The sequence below is a fragment of the Carcharhinus amblyrhynchos genome, chromosome 1 (genome assembly GCF_965287045.1).
Source record: "Carcharhinus amblyrhynchos chromosome 1, sCarAmb.v2.hapA, whole genome shotgun sequence".
Lineage (NCBI taxonomy): Eukaryota > Metazoa > Chordata > Chondrichthyes > Carcharhiniformes > Carcharhinidae > Carcharhinus > Carcharhinus amblyrhynchos.
The window spans coordinates 179547551-179572793 of NC_137324.1; the positions used below are offsets into that span (position 1 = coordinate 179547551).

The 25243-nt window shown below is 41.2% G+C and overlaps 1 protein-coding gene across 3 annotated transcripts in view; it reads left to right on the forward strand.

The window, feature by feature from the left end:
* The window catches only part of LOC145350931 (B-cell scaffold protein with ankyrin repeats-like), a 232404-nt gene that overhangs the window by 18156 nt on the left and 189005 nt on the right, over nt 1-25243 (forward strand). For all 3 annotated transcript variants that reach the window (XM_080200418.1, XM_080200427.1, XM_080200437.1), the window contains exons 3-4: nt 22621-22698; nt 24546-24667. In XM_080200418.1, coding sequence (XP_080056544.1) covers nt 22621-22698; nt 24546-24667 — 200 coding nt within the window. The remainder of the gene's footprint in view (nt 1-22620; nt 22699-24545; nt 24668-25243) is intronic.

The following is a 25243-nucleotide window of genomic DNA, read 5'->3' on the forward strand; positions in this document are numbered from 1 at the left end:
ATGTGCTGTATTTATTAACAGAGACTGGGGATGGGGGTTGATAGGGGACTAGACAGTGTGGTCGCAAAGGGGGCATTTATTGACAGAGTGTAATGTCATAACTATGTTAGGGATTGTGGGTTTTAGATAAAAAGAAAAGCTCAGGTTTGCACATGTAGATTCAAACTAAAACAATATAGGTTTTATTGAAAGATGTTCTCTGCACTGTACAGAATACAAAATGAAAGTAAAACAGCAGCCTGTAGCAATACCCTAATGATATCATTATCAATTTATATGATCAGCTCTTAAAGCATTCATGTAACTCTTTTAAATGTATAACATTTCTTTCCTTTTACTTCTGTGGTCATGACAACAAATTACTATGGTGTTATACATAGGTGTTATACAATAAAACTCTAGAAACTCTAGAACCATTAATCATTATACATAGACAATAAGAAAGGCAATCAAGAGGACGTCTATTCCTTTTTGTTTATGACGTTCTGGAATTTGGCACTCTGACCTAGGAGTATGATTTGGAATCTCAGTGGACACTTCTTCTCTTGGAACTAATTCTGCAGCATTCTCACATGGTATAGTAGCAAAGACACAATCGTCAGGCAACTAAGTCTTCAGTCATAGTGTTAACAATACTAGGAACTAAAGAAGTTGGTATTTCTGGAGATAATTCAAAAAAAACACTTTGAGATGACAACATTTGGTCAATATGATGTTGCCAGACTGGTTCATCCCGGTTTGAATAGCGTAAGAAATTGGAGCTGATCTGTTATCCAGACTCAAAATGTTGGTTCTGTTCTCTCTCCACAGACGCTGTCAGACCTGCTGAGATTTTCCAGCATTTTCTGTTTACGTTTCAGATTCCAACATCTGCAGTATTTTGTTTTTATCTTTGCTAAAACAATGGCTGACATCCATTTCCAACCATGGCATAATTACGCACTAACACTTGATCTCCTTGATGAAATGAGTGTTGTTTTGCTATCAATTCTCATCTTGCAACTTGAGATTGTTGCTGATGCTCTACTATCTCTGTAGCTTCTGTAGGTTATAACAAATCAAACATAATTTTTAACTTTCTCTTTAAGAGTGGTAATGCAAGTGAACTTTGGGTAGTCGCATGAGTAGGGTTTCTGTAAGATGCCAAAAACTATTCACACAATATGATAACGAATGTTGCCCTTTTGAAGCTTTTAAAGAATGTTTCAAGGATTGTACCAATCGTTTAGCTAATCCATTAGTTGATGGATGATAAGGTGCAGATTTTATATGTTGCATATCTTTGTGATAATCCTCAAACTCTTACGGAGTAATCTGAGCCATTATCACTAACAATCTATTCTAGTTTACCAATTCTTGCAAACGTTTCATCAAGTTTTTCAATGGTTTGTTCAGAAGCAGTAGATCTCATGATAACAACTTCTGGTCACTTTGAGTGGGTAACAATTATAACTGCAACCATATAACCCTCAAATTAACTGGCAAAATCTACAAGCAATCATTGCAAAGTCATGTTAGGTCACTCCCATGGGTGTGAAGGAGACAACGATGGTGTATTTCTCAGTCATCTGTAGGATTGACACTGTCCCACTTTTTCTACAATCTGAGCATCCAGAACCGGCCACCAAAGATATCTACATGCTAATTCCTTTATCCGACTATACCAGGATGTCTTTCATGTAGCTGTTCAAGAACTCTTCCATGCAGACTGGGAGAAATTATCACTCAGATTCCCCACAATGTCCTACCTGGACAGTTAACTCAAGCTCTCTTAAAACATATGTGTCAAATTAGGATGTGAACAATGTGCTGTAGCTATTATTCCTTTCAATATCATATCCATCATCTTCCCCACCACGAAATCATTTCTGATATGTCTCTGAACTTGAGGAGCTGTCACAGGCATATGATCTACTTGTGAAAAGTAAAGAATATTAGCAAAGCTACTTAGAAGGTGGCATCTGCTTAGAAGGTAAAGGTAAGTGTGATAATGCATCAGCATTCGCATGGCTCTCTGATTATGAATATTTTATGGTGTAAGAGTGTACAGACAAGGTCAGTGCCCATCTTTGCAATCAGCTAGCAGCTAACAATGGTATGCCTTTATACAGCCCAAAAATAGCAGTTAAGGGCTGATGATCAGTTAGTAATGTGAAATTATGACCAAATAAATAATATTGAAACCTTCGTATGCCAAAAATTAGATTTGATGTTTCTTTCTCTAACTGAGCATAGTTAGATTCAGCACCAGTTAGAGCGCGCAAAGCAAAAGCTATTGGTTGTTCTTCTCCAAAATAATATGTGAAACGACTGCCCCACTCCATAAGGTGAAACCCCACAAGGAAGCAGTAATGCTACCTTCGTATCAAAATGAACCAATCCTTCAGACTACTGCAAAGCATCTTTGATGTCCTTGTATGTTTCTCTCATTCTGTTGTCCAGTCCCATGACTGTTTCAGACAGTAAATTATGTAATGGCTTCAAAAATGATTTACCATAATAACTTACTAATCCTAGAAAGGACCTCTATTGCATCACTTTCATCGGACATGGTGCTTGTAAAATAGCATTCATCTTTTCAGGTGCTATATGGAGGTCTTTACTATCAATAATGTGATGCAAATACTGGACTAACATCTAGGAAAAATCAATACTTTTCTTTCTTGATATGCAGACCATGTGTTTGAAGATGTTCCAATGGTTTCTAAATTATTCAAGTGCTCTTGTTCACTGGACCCTATAATTAGAACATCATTCAGGTAACACTATACACCAGAGAGACCACCTAAAATCTCATCCATCAACCTTTAGAATAGGGCTGGTGCAGATATTATTCCAAAAGGCAATCTTTTATAACAAAAAAGACTGATGAGTAATGCTTGAAAGGAATAATTAAGATTCAGCAGCTTCATTCCTCTGCAAATATGCTTGTGAAAGATCAATCTTGCTGAATTTCTGCCCATCTGATAACCTAATAAACAAACCTTCAATTAAAAGAAGTGGATATGGATCAGCACACAACAGTGGAATTATGCTTGTTTTAAAGTTACCACAAATACAAACTGAAACATCTGGTTTCATGACAGGTACAATGAAGGTAGCCCAATCACTCATTGTAATGATTCTAACACACCAGTGTTCACAAGTCATACTAATTCTTCTTTGGCCAGTTGAGCTTTATCTTCTCCAACTATGATCTTGCAAGTAGAACTGGAAAATTACCACAGACCACATGGAGAGGCAGCTTTGCTATTTGTCCACTCAACTCTACGTTGATCATGATGTAACCCTTTAATGGCATGATCTCATCCTTGTATGTCCTTAAAATCGTATCAGTTGGTTTTAAAGGAAGATATTTCAACTTTTGTTGGTATGTATTCTCAGGAATTAAAAATACAGCAGCACCAACATCAACCTCCATTCTAAAAGGGTTGACCAATTAACTTTGGAATCATCAAAAATCTATGTGATTCATCATGTATGGATAAGACATACAGTCAGAGCTCTTCGACATATTTCTGGAAATTGTCTTCTTCATAGTCATAATTTCTTTCTTCCATGATGTGAATTCATTTTATAGAATGCAACTTGTTCTTCTTCTTGAAGGTACCCAGACTGTTCTGAATATTCTTCTCAGGGGAAGCTGGTCTAGCCCCGCAAGCTTTTGCTATGTGACCCATTTTGCCACAATTATTGCATTGACTATCCTTACCCCAGCATTCACTTCTTGAATGGCCCATTTTGGCACATCTGTAACATACTTGTTGCTGTTTTGGCTTCTGATGGGCAGTTGCCAACTTGTGGATCTTCATTCATTTCTGCACCAAATTGTGAAGCCTCTTTAGCAGCCAGTTCCATTGTCACTGCAACTTCCACTGCTAACTTTAAAGTCAAAGCATATACAGTAAGCAGTCTTCCTTGAATAGCCCCATTTTAGAGACCACAAACTAGACAATCTCAAAGAGAACCTTCTCATGACTTGCCAAACTCACAATGTTGTGCCAGCCCTTTTCAGGTTGCCACAAATCGAGCAACATTTTCAACTTCCACTTGATTACTTTGGTGGAACCTGAACTATTCCAGGATGATCACTGGCTCTGGAGAGTAATACTTTTCAAGGACCTTTGTCAAGTCATCATCAGTTTTGGTTCCTGGCTTTGCTGGATGAACCAAGGTTTGGAGCAAAATTGTAGGTTTTATTTCTTATTGTACTGAGAAAAGCTGGTATGAGCAACTCACTCATTTTATTCACTTGCACAAATTATTGAAAGTGCTCGGCATAGAAACTCCATGATTCATTTTCTTCATTGAAAGTTCCCATGGATACTAATCTTTCCTTGTAGGTGCTAGCAACTCAAGACTGCTCAGTATATTATTTTTTACTCTTCCCAGTAATCCCCTGTTTACGCTGGAGACCGTTGTCTTAATAATCTTTTTTTCAAATAAATCCACACTTTTCAAATATGTCAGATACTGTCTGGAATCTCACTCTTCTCTCATCCAAAAACACCTCTGTTTTGAAACCACACAGAGAGCTTTATTCTTACATGTTTTTTCTTTGCTGACATTTCAATCTTTAATCATTTTGCTGCTTACATAAGAACATAAGAAATAGGAGCAGGAGTAGGCCATCTAGCCCCTCGAGCCTGCCCCGCCATTCAATAAAATCATGGCTGATCTGTCGTGGCTCAGTTCCACATTCCCGCCCTCTCCCCATAACCCTTAATCCCCTTACCTATCAAAAACCTATCAACCCGTGTCTTAAAAATATTGAGCGAGGCAGCCTCCACCACTTCAACGGGCAGAGAATTCCAGAGATTCACCACCCTTTGAGTGAAGAAGTTCCTCCTCAACTCCGTTCTAAACCGCCCCCCCCCTTTATCCTGAGGCTGTGCCCTCTAGTCCTACTGTCCTTTCTGAGCGGGAAGAGCCTCTCCACCTCTATCCTATCCATCCCATTCATCATCTTATACGTCTCAATGAGATCTCCCCTCATTCTTCTAAACTCTAACGAGTACAAGCCTAGTTTATTCAGCCTCTCCTCATAGTTCAACCCCCTCAACTCCGGTATCAGCCTAGTAAACCTCCTCTGCACTCCCTCCAAGGCCAAAATATCCTTGCGTAAGTGTGGCGACCAAAACTGCACACAGTACTCCAGCTGCGGCCTCACCAATGCCCTATACAGCTGCAGCAAGACCTCCCTACTTTTATATTCAATCCCCCTCGCTATGAAGGCCAGCATCCCATTAGCCTTCCTGACCACCTGCTGCACCTGCAGGCTGGGTTTTTGTGAATCATGCACAAGGACCCCGAGGTCCCTCTGCACCATCTGCTTTTCCCCAGCCTTACAATATTCAAAATGTGAGAGCCACAATCTTCGTCACCAATTTCTTTACTCAAAGGGTAGTAAGGACGTGGAATACCCTGCCTGCAGCAGTAGTGGACTTGCCAACTTTAAGGGCGTTCAAATGGTCATTGGATAGGCATTTGGATAATATTGGTATAGTTTAGGTTCGAGGGTCATTCGATTGGTTTCACTGGTCGGCACAACATTGAGGGCCGGAGGGCCTGTCCTGCACTGTATTGTTCTATGTTCTATGATATAATTTTCTTTTTGTGTAATGTCCTGACTATGTTAGGGGTTGTGGGTTTTAAACAAAAATAAAAGCTGTGGCTTGCACATCTCAATTCAAACTAACACACAACAGGTTTTATTGAAAGAGATATTCCCTGCACTGCACAGAATACAAACTGAAAGTAAAACAACGGCCTGAAGCAACACCCTGATGACATGACCATAAAATCATACGATCAGCTCTTCATTCACAAGCAACCCTTTTATCTTTATAACACAGGGATTGGTAAGGGGATTGATGTGGGAATAAACAGTGGTGATCGAAGAAGGGATTCTAATGGTGGTGATTGATGAAGGGACTGATTGGGGAGTGGGCAGTGATGATTGAGGAGGGGTTGAGTAGGTTGGTGATATGATCTGTCGGTGAATTGTGACCTCCTCTTTCAGTCTCAATGTCTAGGTCAGTATGTTAAGTGCTTACATTACGAATGCCACTTGAGGCATTTCTGTTAGGCCACATATAGGCCTCAGGCAAACCAAGTTTCGAGTGAGCGTGGAACAGGTGAACTCCTACTTGTACTAATATAGCAGGTGACATACATAATGGGGTGGGGGGTGGTGGTGGTAGTGAAGGAGAAGACCTGCATCCCACCCACCATCAAAATAAAGACATAGATTCAAAAGCAGGTCACTACACTGCTGAATTCCTAAGCCACGTTATTTAAACTTTGACTTTCCTTTGCCAATCCATTCCCAAGTCAGTTATGATAATGTAATCATTGTAACATTGATAAACATGGCACCACAGCTGGGCACTTCTCAGGAGACAGGAAGCGATTTGGGAAATTATCTGTGTAGGTCAACAATTCCATCCACAATTATTAAATGTATTGTGAATAGTGTGCATTTCCTGTGGCTGTCACACTGACTTCCTGTAACACTTTCTTGTCACATTTTATGGGTAAAGCCCCCAGCAGTGTGGAATATCCTCCCTTCCTGTCAGCAGTCTGGGAATTAGGAAGCTGTGTTTCCAATGCTCATCAATTTGTTGATGTATCCATGGACAGAATGTGTCTGAATTTTCATTATGTGTAGTGATGAATGAAGGCTTTCTAACCGAGAGGCACTCAGACAATTGTATTTGTGTCCTCATGTAATGAGGCGGGTAGAATTAGGGACCTTGTGGTGAAGGATCCTCTTGGGGAGAGTGATCATTGTATGGTGGAGTTTCTGGTGTAGATGGAGGAGGAGAAAGTGGGTTCCCGGACACGCGTCCTTTGTTTGAACAGAGGGGAGTACGGTAGGATGAGAGAAGAATTGGCAAATGTTGACTGGGGGAGCGCGTTGGAAGGTAGGTCTGCTGAGGAGCAGTGGAGGATCTTTAAGGAGATCTTTCTTGGTGCTCAGCAGAAATTTATTCCGATGGTTAAAAAGGACCGTAGGAGGAGAGGTAATAAGCCGTGGATAACGAAGGAGGTGAAGGAAAGTGTTAAGTTAAAAGCGGAGGCGTTTAGAGTAGCTAAGAGTAGTGGGCGAGAAGAGGATTGGGAGAGGTTTAAATGTCAACAAAGATTGACAAAGAAGTTGATAAAGAAAGGTAGGAGAAACTATGAAGCTGGGCTAGTGCTTAATAAAGAAAAGGATAGCAAGAGTTTTTATAAATATATAAAAAGGAAGAGGCTGGCTAGGGTGAACGTTGGACCCTTAGAGGATGAGAGGGGGGACTTAGTGGTAGGGGATGGGGAAATGGCTGAGGTCTTGAATAACTTTTTTGTTTCGGTCTTCACGGAGGAAGACGTGAATAATTTGCCGGGTGTTAGCGATGGAAAGGTGGTAGGAGTGGAGGGTCTCAATGACATTGTTGTTACTAGAGAGGTGGTGCTCGACAGACTGGAGGGACTGATTGTGGACAAGTCCCCAGGACCGGATGGAATGCATCCGAGGGTTCTGAAAGAAATGGCGGAGGTGATAGTGGATGCCTTGGTAGTTATTTTCCAGACATCGCTGGATTCCGGGGAAGTGCCGGTAGATTGGAAAGCGGCTAATGTTATGCCGTTGTTTAAGAAGAGTGCCAGGCAAAAGGCAGGGAATTATAGGCCGGTTAGTTTAACGTCTGTTGTAGGTAAATTGTTAGAATCCGTCATCAAGGAGGAAATAGCAGGGCATCTTGAGGGGAATTGCTTGATAGAGCAGACGCAGCACGGTTTCGTTAAGGAGAAGTCGTGTCTGACAAATTTATTGGAGTTCTATGAGGATGTGTCTAGGGTGGTGGATAGAGGAGAGCCGATGGATGTGGTCTTTCTTGATTTTCAGAAGGCGTTTGACAAGGTACCTCATGAGGTTATTGCAGAAGGTCAGGGGGCATGGAGTTGGGGGTAGGGTGTTAGCGTGGATAGAGGATTGGTTGTCAAATAGGAGGCAGAGAGTGGGGGTTAATGGGTGCTATTCGGATTGGCGGTTGGTGACTAGTGGAGTGCCCCAGGGGTCGGTGCTGGGGCCTCAGCTATTTACCATTTATATAGATGATATGGAGGAGGGAACCGAGTGTAGGGTGTCGAAATTTGCTGATGACACCAAGATTGGTGGAACGGCAAATTGCGCGGAGGGTGTGGAGAGTCTACAGAAGGATCTAGATAGGCTGGGTGAATGGGCCAGGAAATGGCAAATGGAATTTAATGTTGGCAAGTGCGAGGTGGTCCACTTTGGTAGGAATAATGGTAGGAAGGACTACTTCTTACGTGGCGAAAAACTGCAGTATGCAACGGTGCAGAGGGACCTCGGGGTCCTTGTGTATGAGTCGCAAAAACCCAGCCTGCAGGTGCAGCAGATGGTCAGGAAGGCTAATGGGATGCTGGCCTTCATAGCGAAGGGGATTGAATATAAAAGTAGGGAGGTCTTGCTGCGGCTGTATAGGGCATTGGTGAGGCCGCAGCTGGAGTACTGTGCGTAGTTTTGGTCACCGTACTTACGTAAGGATATTTTGGCCTTGGAGGGAGTGCAGAGGAGGTTTACTAGGCTGATACCGGAGTTGAGGGGGGGTGAGCTATGAGGAGAGGCTGAATAAACTAGGCTTGTACTCGTTAGAGTTTAGAAGAATGAGGGGAGATCTCATTGAGACGTATAAGATGATGAATGGGATGGATAGGATAGAGGTGGAGAGACTCTTCCCGCTCAGAAAGGACAGTAGGACTAGGGGGCACGGCCTCAAGATAAAGGGGGGGGCGGTTTGGAACGGAGTTGAGGAGGAACTTCTCCACTCAAAGGGTGGTGAATCTCTGGAATTCTCTGCCCGTTGAAGTGGTGGAGGCTACCTCGCTAAATATTTTTAAGACGCGGGTTGATGGGTTTTTGATAAGCGAGGGGATTAAGGGTTATGGGGAGAGGGCAGGAATGTGGAACTGAGCCACGACAGATCAGCCATGATCTTATTGAATGGTGGGGCAGGTTCGAAGGGCTGGATGGCCTACTCCTGCTCCTATTTCTTATGTTCTTATGTTACGCTAAAAATATTCAAATAGGAAAATAATGGGGAATGGAAGATTATATTTTTATATCCGTGACTAGTGGGAAGCAGATAATGTGTTAAAATATGTTGCAGTGTTTTGGGATTTGCATCCAATTCCAGGTTAAATAGATGTGTTGAAGGTGCCAGCCCCACTATCCCCCCAAATGCAATCAGCAAAGCTGCTCACTGCCAACTCATTCGGGAAATTTCAACACAACCCAAAGTGGATGGACACTTGGAGCAACCAGGTCACATCTCAAATTCTAGTCTTCAATCTTCAACCCCTACCCCTACCAACCCTCAATGCAACCCACCCTCAACTCCCAAGCACCACCTCCTCCTTTCCCTCCAACCCTCAACTCCAAAACACCACCTCTTCTAACCTGCTGGTCCCGCCAACCTCAACCCTTCATGCCTCCAGCACTTTCTCCCTATGATCCTGACTCACTATCATCTCCAGTCTCCCCTTTCCCTTTCTATGCTCCATATACCTAATTGCTGCATCTCCCACCTTCACTCCTTCAGTGTATCCCTGCTACTTATAGTGGGCATATTTTGTGCCAGTGGCCATTACATGTGAAGGCTGACATAATGTTTGGCAGACTTAATGATGAGTATTGCCAAGAATGTCAGTTTATATCACATTGAAAATATCACTAACATCAGCTGTATGAGAAGTTTTAAGCATGTGGAAAATACAAATGAAATGGTGAAATTAAAACACTGACAAATGTGAAAACTCTAAACAATATAAGCCATTTCTGTAGGGATGTTTATCGCACCAAAGAATATAAACAATTAAACTAAACTTCAATTTTATGGTCTGAATATTTAGGATGGTGGTTTCTCGCCCCCACCATTCAGAGTTGGTTGGAAACATATGACTACTGCAGCCCCTACTGCTGTGCCCAAGTCCTGACAATCAGAGAAGAAGCGGGTGTCAGGGATCGGAGTAGGGAGGGCAGAGAATGCCTGAGGGGGAGGGATGCGTAACCAAAGGATGGCAGCAATTGGAGTCTCAGAAGGGATTGGCCAGGCTGATGGGGATGGAGGTCCAGAGGTCACCTGTCCTTAAATGGAGGGCATTTCCAGTCAGAAGATGGCTTCTGATGGAGACTCTCCAACCCCACCCCCAACTCTTTTCATTTTAAAGTTGCAGTTTATTTAAAGTTTATTTATTAAATTTATTTATTAGTCACAAGTAGGCTTACATTAACACTGCAAAGACATTACAAAATCTGAAAAGTGCAAAAATTGAAAATTTTCAACCCCCCCCCTCCTCTTACCGAGCTGCCATCCACCCACCAGCCTAAAAATTGGGGCTTGGCAGGGAATATCCCTTAAATGGTCAGTTGAGGGCCTTAACTGGTGCAAGAATTTGCAAGACCCTGCCCACCCAAGTGGAAGATTGTTGCCATGTCAGAGCAGCCGGGAATCAAAAGGGAATCCCATCCATGAAGTTTCATTTTCACCCTCCTGCATCACCCACTCAGAACCCTTCGAGGCAGAAGTATAAAGTGCTGACCTATGAGTTCATGGAGTCCATGCTGATATTTGCCTCCCGATTTTAGATTTTGCCCTGGTCTCACAGAACAGCAAGGGTTTTGGACATTCTGTATTTCCAGCACATTGAACATTTGTTAGGAGTGCAAATTCAGGCGCTGTCTGTGTGGCTGCATCTCCACTATTGAGTGTTTTATCCACTCCTTCAACCCTTGATCAGCTGGTTCTGTGATAACTGTGCTTGGTGCCAGTCTAAGGGCTGATTATTGCTTGGTTGAGTGAGCTCATTCCAAAGTAAAGTGATCACTGAAGAAACTAATTAGCAACTTCAAAAGTGATACGAATGTGGATAACTAATGGTTTTTTTGCTCTCTGGTCATGAGCAGTTAATGTCTAATTAAATATGGATACTTTAAGAGGCATGTCCGAATAATACGTATTATCAATATGAACATCATGGCCATGAATACAGCAGGTTGGAATGGAACTCTGTAAAAGGAATCATGCGATGATCAGTGAAATGCTAAATACATTTTTAGCTGATCAAGCAGACCGCAAATGGACAATCTTCCTGACATGAATCATTCTTGCAAAGAATTCATTTCGATAGATGGAAGGTAGAGCCTTAAAAATTAGTCTTTTTTATGAATGTGCAAATATTTATTCTTTTTTAAAAAGGAAAACATTCTCCATTTCTCAAAAAGGGACAAGCCAGTCAACCATTGGGCAAATTTCAGAAAATGCCGGAAAATCTCAGCAGGTCTGACAACATTTGTGGGGACAGGAAAGAATCAACATTCCAGAGCAGGGGTCTAATGAAGGGTCTTCTCAACTCGAAACATTGGTTCTATTCTCTCCCCACAGATGCTGTCAGACCTGCTGAGATTTTCCAGCATTTTCTGTTTTTGTTTCAGATTCCAGCGTCCACAGTCATTTGCTTTTATCATTGGGCAAATTTTGTCAGATATTAGTTTTTTGAAAGAATTGAAACCCCAATTAACGTCCTCCACCTACACATGATTAAACACAATTTAAGTACAATTAACAGTGAGGACCAAGTATTTACCATGTGATACAGGGAAGTCCTGTTGTGTCCCTTCATTGACATTAAACCATTGCTATTCAGCCATTGGGTGGAAAATCTATGCAATTCTTCAGCAGAAGTACGTCAATGATGTCAATTACTTAGAGTGTACATTTAATTAGGTTATTTTAATGGGCTTTATTCAAGAATGGTATCAAATTAAAGCAATAGATTAATTTTCTGTCCATTAGGAATCCAGTCTTTAATGTCAATGTCACGTGTTTGAAGAATCAGAATCTAAATTAATCAGAAGTAAAAAAACTGAATATACATCATGTGTTAGAATTGTTCATCGAGTCTGTGATTTTTGATTCAAATATTCAATCGTCAGAAATAGTCCAGAACTGGGGGCGCGAACTTAATTAGAGCCAGGCCTTTTGAGCTGATTTCTGGAAGCATTTCCTCACACAGAGTTTAGTGAAAATCTGGAACTCTCGAAAAAGCTGTCGAGGCAGAGGGTTAATTTGTCGAGGCAGAGGGTTAATTTGTGAGACAGAGGGTTCATTTGTCGAGGCAGAGGGTTAATTTGTCGAGGCAGAGGGTTAATTTGTCGAGGCAGAGGGTTAATTTGTCGAAGTAGTGAGTTAATTTGTCGAGGCAGAGGGTTAATTTGTCAAGGAAGAGGTTAATTTGTCGAGGCAGAGGGTTAATTTGTCAAGGAAGAGGTTAATTTGTCGAGGCAGAGGATTTATTTGTGAGACAGAGGGTTCATTTGTCGAGGCAGAAGGTTAATTTGTTGAGGCAGAGGGTTAATTTGTCGAGACAGAGGGTTCATTTGTCAAGGCAGAGGGTTAATTTGTCAAGGCAGAGGGTTAATTTGTCAAGGCAGAGGTTAATTTGTCAAGGCAGAGGTTAATTTGTCAAGGCAGAGAGTTAATTTGTTGAGGCAGAGGGTTAATTGAAAGTTTCAAGGTGAGATTAGTAGATTTTTGTCAGGCATGGATATTAATAAACATTAAGGGCTAAGTGACCAAGGAAGGTAGATAGAATTAGGAGACCAGGATAAGACAAGATCTAGTCGAAGGGTGGAACATGATCAAAGGGTTGAATGGACTCTCTCTGTTCCTGTGATCCTTTGCTGGAGTTGGAAGTAGAGCAGCTTTTCAGTGTGGAGGAGGTATGTTTGCTGATGGCTGCAAATGCTGCACAAACATAGCTGGTCTACTTTGCTGCTTACCTTTAACAGATATGCTAACCTGCAGCTGTAACCCCTACATAATAAATGCTTTATTAAAAATCTTCAGGGAAACAGTTTGCCCAAGAGATATCAGACCATTTAATTGTCAGCAGAGAAGGAGTTTATTTATCAATGAAAGATAGGTTACCAGACCTCATTAATAAGCCAAGGCTTATTAATTTATGGAAGGGATTACTCAAAAATGAACCTCAGCAATTTGAGGAAATTAAAATAAAGATCTGGATGTTATGTAAACAAGGTCCTTCTTTTGATGAGAAATCTACTCAAAGTGTGGTGAGAATATGGAGCTCACAGGGGGCAACTGGGGTGAATAGCATAGATGCGTTTAAAGGGAAATTGGAAAAAGGGATGAGGGAAGAGGGATAGAGGATATGCATAGATTAGTTAGGTTGTATGACCTGTTTCAATGCTCCACATTCTGTGTGACACATAAGATTTGAGTATGTTACATCGCCATGCAGTCAGTAACATGGCAGAGGCACTGAAAAATATTTCCTTGTGTATTATTTGTGGCTACATGAAACAAGAGCCAATGTCATTGAAAAATGCAAATATAAACTCATTTAAATATTCATAGGGGCTCTTGAGAAGCTCAGTTTATGCTGAATGAGATGGCAATGGGATTCCCTGCACAAATAAGACAACGAAATAGGAGAGCCCAATAAATGGCCCAGGCACTCAGGAACAAAAGCCATCGTTTATCTCATCGCTCCTGACAGCAGATGACAATTTTCCATTCAGCACTGCAGAAAGGCAGATAAATAGATCCAAGTTGATGGTGAACTATAAAAAAGGACACTGTTCTTTTCAACTGTAGTAGTTTATTCACAGGATGCAGCATGACTGATATTTACCTCCAAACTACCAACTCAATGGCTCAGCTAACTCACTTTCTTGGTTTAGTTTTGATTGGCAGTTGGCGATAAAGTCAACTATCTAATTCACAGTGCCAATATCTGGGTGCTGACTCTCTACATATGCTATTTTGAATATAACAAATGATCAATAAATTTAACACAAAATGTAAAGGTTTGACAGCCTTTGCTGAGGCACTAACTAAAACATAACATCAAAGGAAACTGAATTAACTAAAGCAAAATATCATTTCCAGGAGTGATCATGCACCCCGACCCTGGCACTTACTGGTTGTGCAAGGTCCTCCACCCTCCCTATCCCAATCCAGACTGGGTGTGACACTCTTTATATGTACTTTCATTCTTCATTCAAACAGTGCCATCATTTGCGTACCTTCAACAACAAGTCAACCAATCATTAACATCTGGGTTGGGTGTTTCCATTTGTAAATCTATCTTCCTGATCCATTGCTCTGTAGAATTACAGAATTATTTTGGTGAAGGAGGCCACCATTCAGCCCATTGTGTCTGCACTGACCTCTGTGAACATTATGGTTTAGTGCCATTCTCCTGCCTTTTCCCCATAATCCTGTATAATCTCGCTTCTATTCAAATAATCATCTAATGCCTCTTGTAATTCTGAATGCAATGAGATTATTGTTTCTCTTCCATGTCACTGTGCTTTTTGTTTGTCATCCCTCTTTGTTTTACATTGCAGAGCAAATACTTAATCCTTTGGGACACTTTGTAATTTGTTTCATGAACTTTAGCAAAGTCACCCTGGAGAATTTTGTCAAGTGCTTTCTGCAAGCCAGCTTCATAGCATGGTTATTAGCACATGCATAAATGTGTGAGATTAAGGAGGAAAATGGCAGGAAATTTGTCTGTATTTAACTCAGGGATTTTCAGTTCAATGATAACATAATTCCTGTGATTTCCACTGAGAACTCATACAGATGGAATTAATACAAATTGGAATTATTCATGATTTTAGATATCAGTTAGATTATAGGGGTTGGCTTAACAAAACCATCAGAGAAAACTCAATACTGAAGGAGTGGTGCACTATCAGGGGGTCAGTACTGAGGGCGTACTGCACTGTCAGAGGATCAGTACTGAGGGAGTGCTGCACTTTCAGAGAGTCTGCATGAAGGAATGCTGCACTGTCAGCATCTCAATACTGAGGGAATGCTGCACCGTCAGAGGGTCAGTACTGAGGGAGTGCCGCACTGTCAGAGGGTCAGTACTGAGGGAGTGCCGCAGTGTCAGAGGGTCAGTGCTGAGAGACTGCTACACTGACAGAGGGTAAGTACTGAAGGAGTGCCACACTGTCAGAGGGTCAGTGCTGAGGGAGCGCCGCACTGTCAGAGGGTCAGTGCTGAGGGAGTGCTACACTGTCAGAGGTCAGTGCTGAGGGAGCGCCGCACTGTCAGAGGGTCAGTGCTGAGGGAGTGCTGCACTGTCAGAGGGTCAGTGCTGAGGGAGTGCTGCACTGTCAGAGGTGCCATGTTTCAGATTATATGTGAAACCAGTGCCATGTCTGCTGTTTCCAGTGGAGGTAAAAGATTCCATGGACAGGGCTTTGAAAAACAGGGGAGTTTTCTCTGTTGACTTGGTCAATAGTTATCCTTCAATCAACCTCCAAAAGGAACAGATTATCCGCTCATCATCAGATTTCTGTTTGTGGAAATTGCTGTGAACAATGTGGCTGCCACTTTTCCTACATTACAATATTATCTGCAATTCAAATGTACTTAATTGGACTTGTTAAAGTCTGAAAGGTGCTATACGGAATCTTAATACATAGTTGGAGGCCAGTCGGCCCAATGTATACGTGCTTGCTCTTTGAAAGAGCTATTCAGTTAATCCCATCCCCCTTGCTTTTCTGCATAGCTTTATAATCTTTTCCTTTTCGTCTAACTCATTCTTGAAAGTTCCTATTGAATCTGCCTCCACCGCCCTTGCAGGCAGCATCTACCAGATCACAACAACTCTCTGCGTATATAAAAATAAAGCTCCTCACCTCCTCCTCTGGTTCATTGCCAATTACCTTAAATCTGTGTCTGTCTGCTTACTGACCCTCCTGCCAGTGGAAACATATTTAATCATTCTTTCAAAATGGTTCATAATTATCAATATTAATCCAGAATTTTAGTTAATTATGTTTCACAGATAGGAGAGGCTTTTTTTAAGTAATGATATTTGTTGTTAAATTGTAAAAAATTATGGTTGAAGATAGAGAAGCTGGAGTTGGATTCCGGAAGTAATGACTATGTTTGAGCTTTGCAGCAATGTTTGTTGATACGCATTTTTAGTACAAGAAGGCGATTAAACCACTCAAAACTTTATCGTTTCGGGAGGACATGTTTGATCCAGTATTGTTTTCTTGGAGGTTCTAGCTGTTAGTGTTTCACTTCCTGAAGAGATTGAATTCATTTGGTAGAGTCCACGATTGATCACAGTATTCCTGGACTGCTAAAGAGGATTAATTTAAAAATGGGACAATGAACAATATTTAAGCATTCTTTAAGGGAAAGACATTAAATGTACCAGCAGAATGTGGAATTAGCCATCGGAGACTTATTTTAAGAAAAAGGCATAGTGACGGTGCTGGATGGCACGGAGTTTGCAAATCTGCCTTTGGTAGGTTGCAGTCTGTTCTATGTGTTGGCTGAGCCAAGATTATGGGCAGGCTGGAGTCTGCAGTTTGTGTGGGATTTTCATAACTGATGCAGCAGCCAAATGGATAAAGGTGGAATTTGAGAGCTGCTGATTCCCCACAGAGGGTGGCGAACTGAAGATGAATGAAGTTCAAAATCAGCATTATGGGTCCTTACTTATTGCCAGTTAGACTCTCAGCTCCAGCACAGGTACTGGACTAGGTTGTAAATTTACTGAAAAGGAAACTCGAAGCCAGCAATCAACAAGCGACATGAAGCTTTTCAGCCATTGGTACAAAATGTCTTCTCAACTGTTTTGTAATGACATGAATTTGCATCTAGGTGATCAATACCAGGTCTTGTGCAATGAAACCAATTGTGAAATTGACTTAATTTGTTCACTCATTACACGGACTGGAGAACAAAGATAAGGCAGAACTTCCAGTACTGTACGGAGGGAGTGTCACACTTTCAGAGGGCCTGTACGGAGGGAGTACCGCACTGTCAAAGGGTCTGTAAAGAGGAGGTGCTGTACTGTCAGAAGGTCAGTACAGAGGGAGTGTCATGCTGTCAGAGGGTCAGTACTGAGGGAGTGCTGCACTGCCAGAGGGTCAGTATTGAGACAGTGCTGCACTGACAGAGGGTCAGTGCTGAGGGAGTGCTTACTGTTGGATGGTGTCCCCTTTTGAATGAGGTATTAAACCCATTGATACTCTCAGATGAAAGTAAACAATCCTATGGCACTGTTGTAAAGACGAGCATTGAAAATCATCACAATGTCCAGCTCAATGTTTAACTGCAGCCAATATTATGAAGAACAGATTATTTGGCTCAATGTGGTTTTTGTACATAATTAGATTGGAGTGTTTCCTCCATTATAACATCAACTGCATTTCCAAAATAATTCACTGATTATCAAGTACGTGGGATGTCCAGGAGTTGTGATCAGTGCTCAGTTTGTTTCTGTTTGTAAATGTCTGTCTGTGTTGGCCATTGTCTCCACACCATTACTGAAAGCAGCACTCTCTCAAAGACCAGACAATTCCCAAAAACAACTGACTGACAATGTTGTCTATTTAATAATCTCCCTCTGTTTCCTTCTTATGAATTTTGCCTCCATGGAATCTGAAAGAACTTATAATTTTGAATGATATGTACAGTAGAGTAGATGGAGGGAACTTCTTTGCTTGGGGGAGGGGGAACATAGGACAAAGGAAGATCAGCTTAATCTCAGAGCCAGGCCTATCAGGGAGCAGTTCAGAAACACTTCTTCACGCAAAGGATAGTTAAAGTGTGGACCTCTCTCCCACAAATAGCAGTGGATGCTGAAGTGTCAGTTAATGATCTTAAATCTGAAATCACTAGACTTGTATTAACCAAGAGCTGTGGAACCAAGGTGAGTGTAGTTGAAGTTAAAATACATGTCAGCCATTTTCTCATTGACTGGCAGAATAGGCAGGTAGTGACCTAGTTAGTGGCAATGTCATTGAGCTCATAAGAGAGGCCAGATTAGTGCTCTGGGGACATGGTTCAAATCCCAGCTCAGCAGCAGGTAGAATTTAAAATAATAAATCTGGAATGAAAAAAATAGCTGGTCTCAATAATAGTGACCACATATAACCACTGTCAATTGTTGTAAAAATTTATCTGTTTCATTAATGTTCTTTAGGGAAGGAAATCTGTGGCCCTTACCCAGTCTGAACTACATGTGACTCCAGACCCGTCATAATGTGGTTGAGTCTTAAATGATTTAGTAAGCCACTCAATTCATGGGTAATTAGGGATGGGCAATAAATGCTGCCCTTGCCACTGATGCCCTCAGCACATGCAAGAATAAAAAAAACAGATCCAAGGGGCTAAATGGCCTCCCTGATTCCAGAGTTCATTCAACCCAATTGAATTTAACCCAGGATCATTCAATTTCTCTGCCACTTCTTCAGTTTATGGTGTTGTAGATTTTATCATGCCTTTTAATAATCTAAAGTACCTTGTTCAATAATTAAATTGTAATCCAGCAAATATCTGGGCAACCACAAACAAAATGACAACACAAATTCAACATTTTGGGCCAACCTCATCATGAGTTATTTGGAAAATAAGTTAAAGAGCATCATGATTTAAGACAGTGTCTTTAATGAACTTTTCAACAAGGGACAATATTTTTTGCAAGGTCTAAGTATGCTGCCCTGATTCTCATTGGCTACTCACTTGATCAGTTGATTTCCTCTAGCATCTTGAGAGAGGAGCCTGAACATGGAATTGACAAACTGATTTCTGACTATGGCAGGTCACAGAGAGGCCAATGGCAATGTGAGAATTATTGATTCCTGCTCACAAGAAAGCTTATTAACTTTAGCTTTGGATTTAGAGATGAAGTAATTATGTCAGTGACTGAATAGGTCTGTGGAGCAATGGAATTCAACATGAACTTAAAAATGTCTTGTTTCCGATTGTTATCTTTGGAATTTCCCAATTTCCTCAAGTTGCGATGGGCACTATAAAAATGCAGATCTGTCTCTCTTTCCTCCCTCCTTCTAGTCATTCTCTCTCTCTCTTCCCCCTCCCTCTCTATCTCTCTCTCTTTCATTCATTTTTTACTGATCATGATCCCTTCGTTTGTTCAGTCGAAATGTTGGACTATTCGGACGTACCTGTCCTTGCCTCAGAGCCTATGACCTGCACCTAATAATTGTGTTTAAATCCAATTTAATCCAAAAGTGAGGAAGTGCATCAAGGTAAATGATAATTAAGATTTTATCCTGTTTTATTTGTGTTCACACAATACCTGGATCAATAAGCAACAATCCGTGGGCTTTGCTTTATTGAAAAAGCAGCTAATTGAGAGACAGAATTCTTGGGTTATATTACAGATGGAGTGTGGGAGGTAAGAACACTAATGGAAGGCAGACTGGAAAATGGGTCCAAGTGAAGTTGCTGAACTATTGAGGTTGATGGAGATAATGATGATCTATAATACAGCATCCATTATCATGTCTACATAATTGAGAGCTTGGGTGGGGTGGTCAAGGAAAGGATTTCGTTATAGATGGAAACAGAGATTTCAGGTTGTCTTCTTACTGAGAGAATGATGTGGATATGCCGGCGTTGGACTGGGGTAAACACAGTAAAAAGTCTGACAACACCAGGTTTAAGTCCAACCGATTTATTTGATAGTAAACTCACAAGCTTTCAGGTTTTGCCCCTTCGTCAGGTGAATGGAGAGTTCTGGCCTCAGACAGAGCATATAACAGCACAGTTTACAGATAACTGATTAGAATGTGAATCTTTACACCTAACCTGCTGTTCAAGTCCTAACATTGTCAGCCACTTTAGGTCTTGAACAGCAGGTTAGGTGTAAAGATTCGCATTCTAATCAGTAATCTGTAAACTGTCTGTGCTTTATATGCTCTGTCTGAGGCCAGAACTCTCCATTCACCTGACGAAGGGACAAACCCCGAAAGCTTGTGAGTTTACTATCAAATAAATCGGTTGGACTTAAACCTGGTGTTGTCAGACTTTTTACTGAGAGAATGACATGGATCTTTTGAGACAGTGCAGTTAGGCAGATTTTCCTTTGAGTGTTTGTTGGTGCAAAGAATCATGGAGAAAAACTGGGCTCAGAGAAGCCATGTACACAATAGAACCAAGGTCTAATACCCTATCATTCCTCTCCATAATTTCCTGCATTTAATTATTGCATTTTGCAGCATAGAAACAGGCCGGTATTTGTGGTTCATATGAGATTGCTTGAATTTTGCCAGTAAGAGTGTTGAGGGTTACAAAACCAAGTATGGTAGATAAAGTTACGATGCACATCAACCGAAGGGCCCGTTCTGCGCTGTAATGTTCTATGTTCTATGTTCTATTTAATTGGAAGAACACCCTTGAGGGACTGAATGGCTGCCGCCGGTTTTTGCTATTCTTTTGTGGATTCTTGACATTTCGTACCTTGAGAAACACATTTATTTCATGATCATAAGCTGTTCATACAATCCATTTTATATGGGTCAGTTGAAACTTGTCACATGCATATGTACATGAATAGCTCATATATCAATAGTCCTGTTGTCACACATACATTAATTGTCATAAACTCCACTCAGAGCCTCTGTGTTATCATGCACTTATTAACCTGGATCCTTTTCTGTTTCCACAAACATCAGAACTTCTCAGGAAAACACAGCAGAAGCAGCCACAGGCAAAAATCAAAAGGCAACAACACAATTTGTAATTTAAGATAACAAATGTGTTTTTTTACCATGGTGTAGCAAAACATACCTCTTTATAGGAGACACTGGATGTCTGGACAGACAAATGTTTCTTTGAGAGTATCCGTGCTCTCAGTAAATGGCAAAGCATAGGTTGGGTTCAGAACAGAATGATGTCAGGCACCATTTTGTTCTGGACTTGCACCAACAATGATAACAGTTTGTGCTTTTGCAGCACCTGTCAGCCTGTAAATGTCCCAAGGTGCTTCACAGGAGTGATTATCAAATAACATTGATGCCAAACCCTAAGAGGAGATTTTACAGCCTGTAATAAAATAAAAACAGAAAATGCTGGAAATATTCAGCAGATCAAAGAACATCAGAAGTAAACCAAACCAGCTCAGTCTATAAGATTCAGGCTGATCTCAGACTTCAACTGCATTTTCCCACCCACTTCCTTTATCCCTTGCTTCCCTGAAACTATCTGTGGAGAGACAGGCTTTATGTTATGATCCTAAACCAAACCCCCAAGTTTTTGGTAAGACCTGGTTAAGGACTAATACTGTTTTGCTTAAAGTAGATAAAGTTTGATATTCAAGACGCTCGTTCAGTAAAAAGAAGCACAAGATTCCATAATTTTTGAAAAAACAAAAATAAACTTTACGATACAAGGTCAGAAAGATTAAACAACTTCCAATGGCCTGAATTCTCCGATCTCGTTTACCACACTGCTGCTGCCAATGACAGCGGAGAATTTGGTACAACAGCCAAAACTCCATTCACAGCAGGATCGAAGAATCCCAACTGCAGACAAGGTTGATGAATTGCAGCCAATATCTATCCTATGCTCTAACATTCACAATTGCTATGAAGTACATGTGAAATAACAAGCAAATTGTGTTTGAACACATCACACTGTATAATTAATAGCAAATGCAACCAAAATAGAGTCCACAGTTTCTCAACAAGCCACCCAGTCATCAGTAACACTGTCAGACACCAATTTCATTGAACTCCATCTTTCTTATGAGAGATTTCAGTCTTCACCTTCAATGATCTAACCTGGCAATCGTCTCCAATAGTGACTCAACTCAGTCAACATCAACAGCATCGTTCAGGAAAAAAAGCACAAGATTCCATGAGTTTTGAAAAAACAAAAATAAACTTTATGATACTAGGTCAGAAAGATTAAACAATTTCCAATGGCCAGAATTCTCCAATCTCGTTTACCACACCCCACAGGGTTTCAGTCTCATCTCCCAACATCCCATTCCCCTGGATTACCGAATATGTAAACACAACTTCAGATCTCGGCTGCATCAAGCAGAACACAACTGCTCCAAAAGGATGGGGACAATTCTCCCAGAGATTTAAGTAGGGCTGGATTAATGCAATCTGCGTTGGGCATCTGGCACCGAGTGCATCTCCGAGCGCCAGATTTCTGGCGCCATCAGCTCTGTGCCGGAAATAGGCGCAGAGCTGCATTACATATGCAAACGAGCATTTCCATCTAGTTTAAATATCATTAGCAGCCCCCCCCCACCCACCCAATTCCACCAGAAGTATTTCACTCCAGCAGGATTTACAGTAGCTCCCCACTGTTTATAAGTTAATCTTTCTCAACACCCTCACTGTGACTGTAACACTACAGTCTGCACTCCTTTCCTTCTCTATGAATTGTATGCTTTGTCTGTATCGAGCATCAGGAACAATACTTTTCACTGTATGCTAATACATGTGACAGTAATAAATCAAATCAAATCAAACCAATGACTGCCACACAGAACTATCCTCAAATGAAATACCCTGGCTGTCCAGTGGGAGGGTCAGGCTGATTATGTTCTTGCTACGGAGTCATAGCTGCATATTATATGCATGAAGAGAGTATATTGAAGGTTCACTGTAATGAAAGATTTTGGTTAGGAAGAAACCTCCAGATAAATTGTTCTGAACCGTTTTCTGATCATATGTAGCATTTCTGCACCATGTTAATTCCTATACTCACTCCCTCTCTCTGTATCTCTCTGGTCTAGGATCTTCTCAACAACAAGATGTTCCCACAGAAGAATTGTCCTCAAAGGTGGACAATGCTCCCAAAGATGTGACATCAGGTAATCCCCCCATATCAGGCTCCAACTCAGATCTTGGCAGTCTGCTTGGATTAGCAACTGGAGACATCTGTACTTGAAATGCAGCACCAGTGTTTATGGACAGAGTCAACACAGTTTGGTGAGGGGTGTGGTGCTGAGGTGTGGGGCAGGGTATGGTGAATCTTGCTGAATGGGAATATAGGACGTGATTGGAGACCAGCCAGTTCTGCTGGCTGGTGTCCAATTTTGATCTTTCTTTAACATTGCCATCATCTCAAACTCCTGTGCCTGTATCCCAACTCCACCTAGTCATCTATTACTGTATTTACTGGTCTTCATTGACGTTCCAAGCAACAATGCTTTGATTTTAAAGTGCTCATTCTTCTTTTCAGATTCTGATATGCCCTCATGACCTCCCCTTATAGTCTCCTCCACCTACTAACCGCCAAATTCTCTGCGCTCTGTCCAATTTTGGCCTCTTGTGTATCCTCAGTTTTATTCACGGTATAAATACCCTTTGATGACATGATGAGTCTTAATTACTGCAAAGCAATCTCATTGGAAGAAGCTTAACTTTCATAAGCACCAGTATCGCGCTGATAGCCTTGGCATTGAAATAAAGGATGTGCGATTATGGTGCTTACTCATTAGATATGCACTAAATTTGCCAGAAAAAGCTTGGGCTTGTTCCATTACTGTTGGCACATCATCAGATACCGAGGGCCCAAGTTTTATAATTCCCTCCCGAAACCTCGCCTTCTCTCAACTCCTCTTTTCCCCTTTAAGTCACTCCTTAAAACATACCTCTTTCCAAGTGTTGGTCATCTGCCCTCATATCCCCTGATGTGGCTAGGTGTCAAATTTTATTTGATAATTGCTCCTGTGAAATGTGAAACACTTTAGGACATTTTGCTACATTAAAGGCACTACATAAATGTAAGTTGTTATTGATGTAATGGGACAAGTATGTGTTGACCTCTCCTAGAATGTCTGCACAAACACCACTCACCCTCTCGATCATTATCCACTGGCTGTCAGCTGGATCAGATGGCTTGAGTAGCAGCCACGTGTCAGCACCCTGCAGCCAGAATGTTATTGCTTCAGCTCACTGACTGTCTCCATCTTCACATGAGGAAGATTAGCTTTCTGGCAGTTGTCTGAGACCATGAGGGCAGGACCCTGTGGCAGTGTCAACAAGCTTTCTTTAAAAGCAAGTCCCAAGAGCTGATTACATGAGTGAGAAATGAAAAAAAGACAATTAATGGGCTGGATTGTCCATTAAAGATAACTGCTATTGAAGAGTAAATTGGATAGCAAGATCTGGCAAGTACACATATACAGTGAGCAAGTTGCTGTTTGACATACCCCTTTCTCCTTCACAAGCTCTTCAGCACCAGTATCTCACTGATGGGCTTGGCATTGAAATAAAGGATGTGCGATTATGGTACTTACTCATTAGCTATACATTAACCTTGCCAGAAAAGGCTTGGGCTTGTCCATTCAGTATAAATACCCTGCTGACAACATGATGAGTCTTAATTACTGCAAAACAATCTCATTGGAAGAAACTTAACTTTCATAAGTGTGGAGTTTCATTCCTTCAGATTTCTATTATTATTAACAGTTTTTCTGTCTCTTATCTATCTCTCAAATTCATCTTTCATTCCCCCCTCTTTATTTTGCTTTATGTTCATGATTTGGCATTGAATTAAACATTCTAATTTCCTGTTTAAGACTTTCTGCTTCACATTAATGATTCAATAATGATAAAGTAGAACTTTAGTTAATTTAACTTTGAGTGTTGTGATGTTTTACATAGTTGTACTGACAGTATTCTGCATTCTTTTTACATTTACATTCATTAATAGAGATGAATATCAATGATTACCAACAGCACATGAGTATGAATGAAGATCCAGTTGGGAGTCCCATTATCTGTGATGCTATTACTGTACCTGTGTTGGTGCTACCCGATCGAATACAGTGTAAAGTAGGTATTTTTCTCTTGTAAGTTATACCTTTGTTCCTAATCGCTCTATCATTGGTGGCCAGGCCTCCAGTTGTCTGAGCTCTGAATTCTGGAATTCCCTTACTAATCTCTCCACCTCCCTCCTCCTTAAAACTTTACTGTTCTAATATCTCCTTATGGGGCTTGGTGTCAATTTCTTTTGGTTATGCTCCTGTGAAGCATTTTGGGATGTTTTGCTATGAGATTTTGGAGAGGGTACAGAAAAGATGTTGCCTGGTATGGAAGGCATTAGCTATGAGGAGAGGTTGGAGAAACTTGGTTTGTTCTCACTGGAACGACGAAGGTTGAGGGACAACCAAATAGAAGTCTGCAAGATTATGAAGGGCATGGACGGAGTGGATGGAAGAGTTAATTATTAGGGGGCATAGGTTTCAGGTGCGAGGGGCAAGGTTTAAAGGAGATGTATGAGGCAAGTCTTTTTACACAGAGGTTGGTGGGTGTCTGGAACTCGCTGATGGGGAGGTAGTGGAAGTAGATACAATAGTGACTTTTAAGGGGCATCTTGACAAATACATGAATAAGATGGGAATAGAGGGA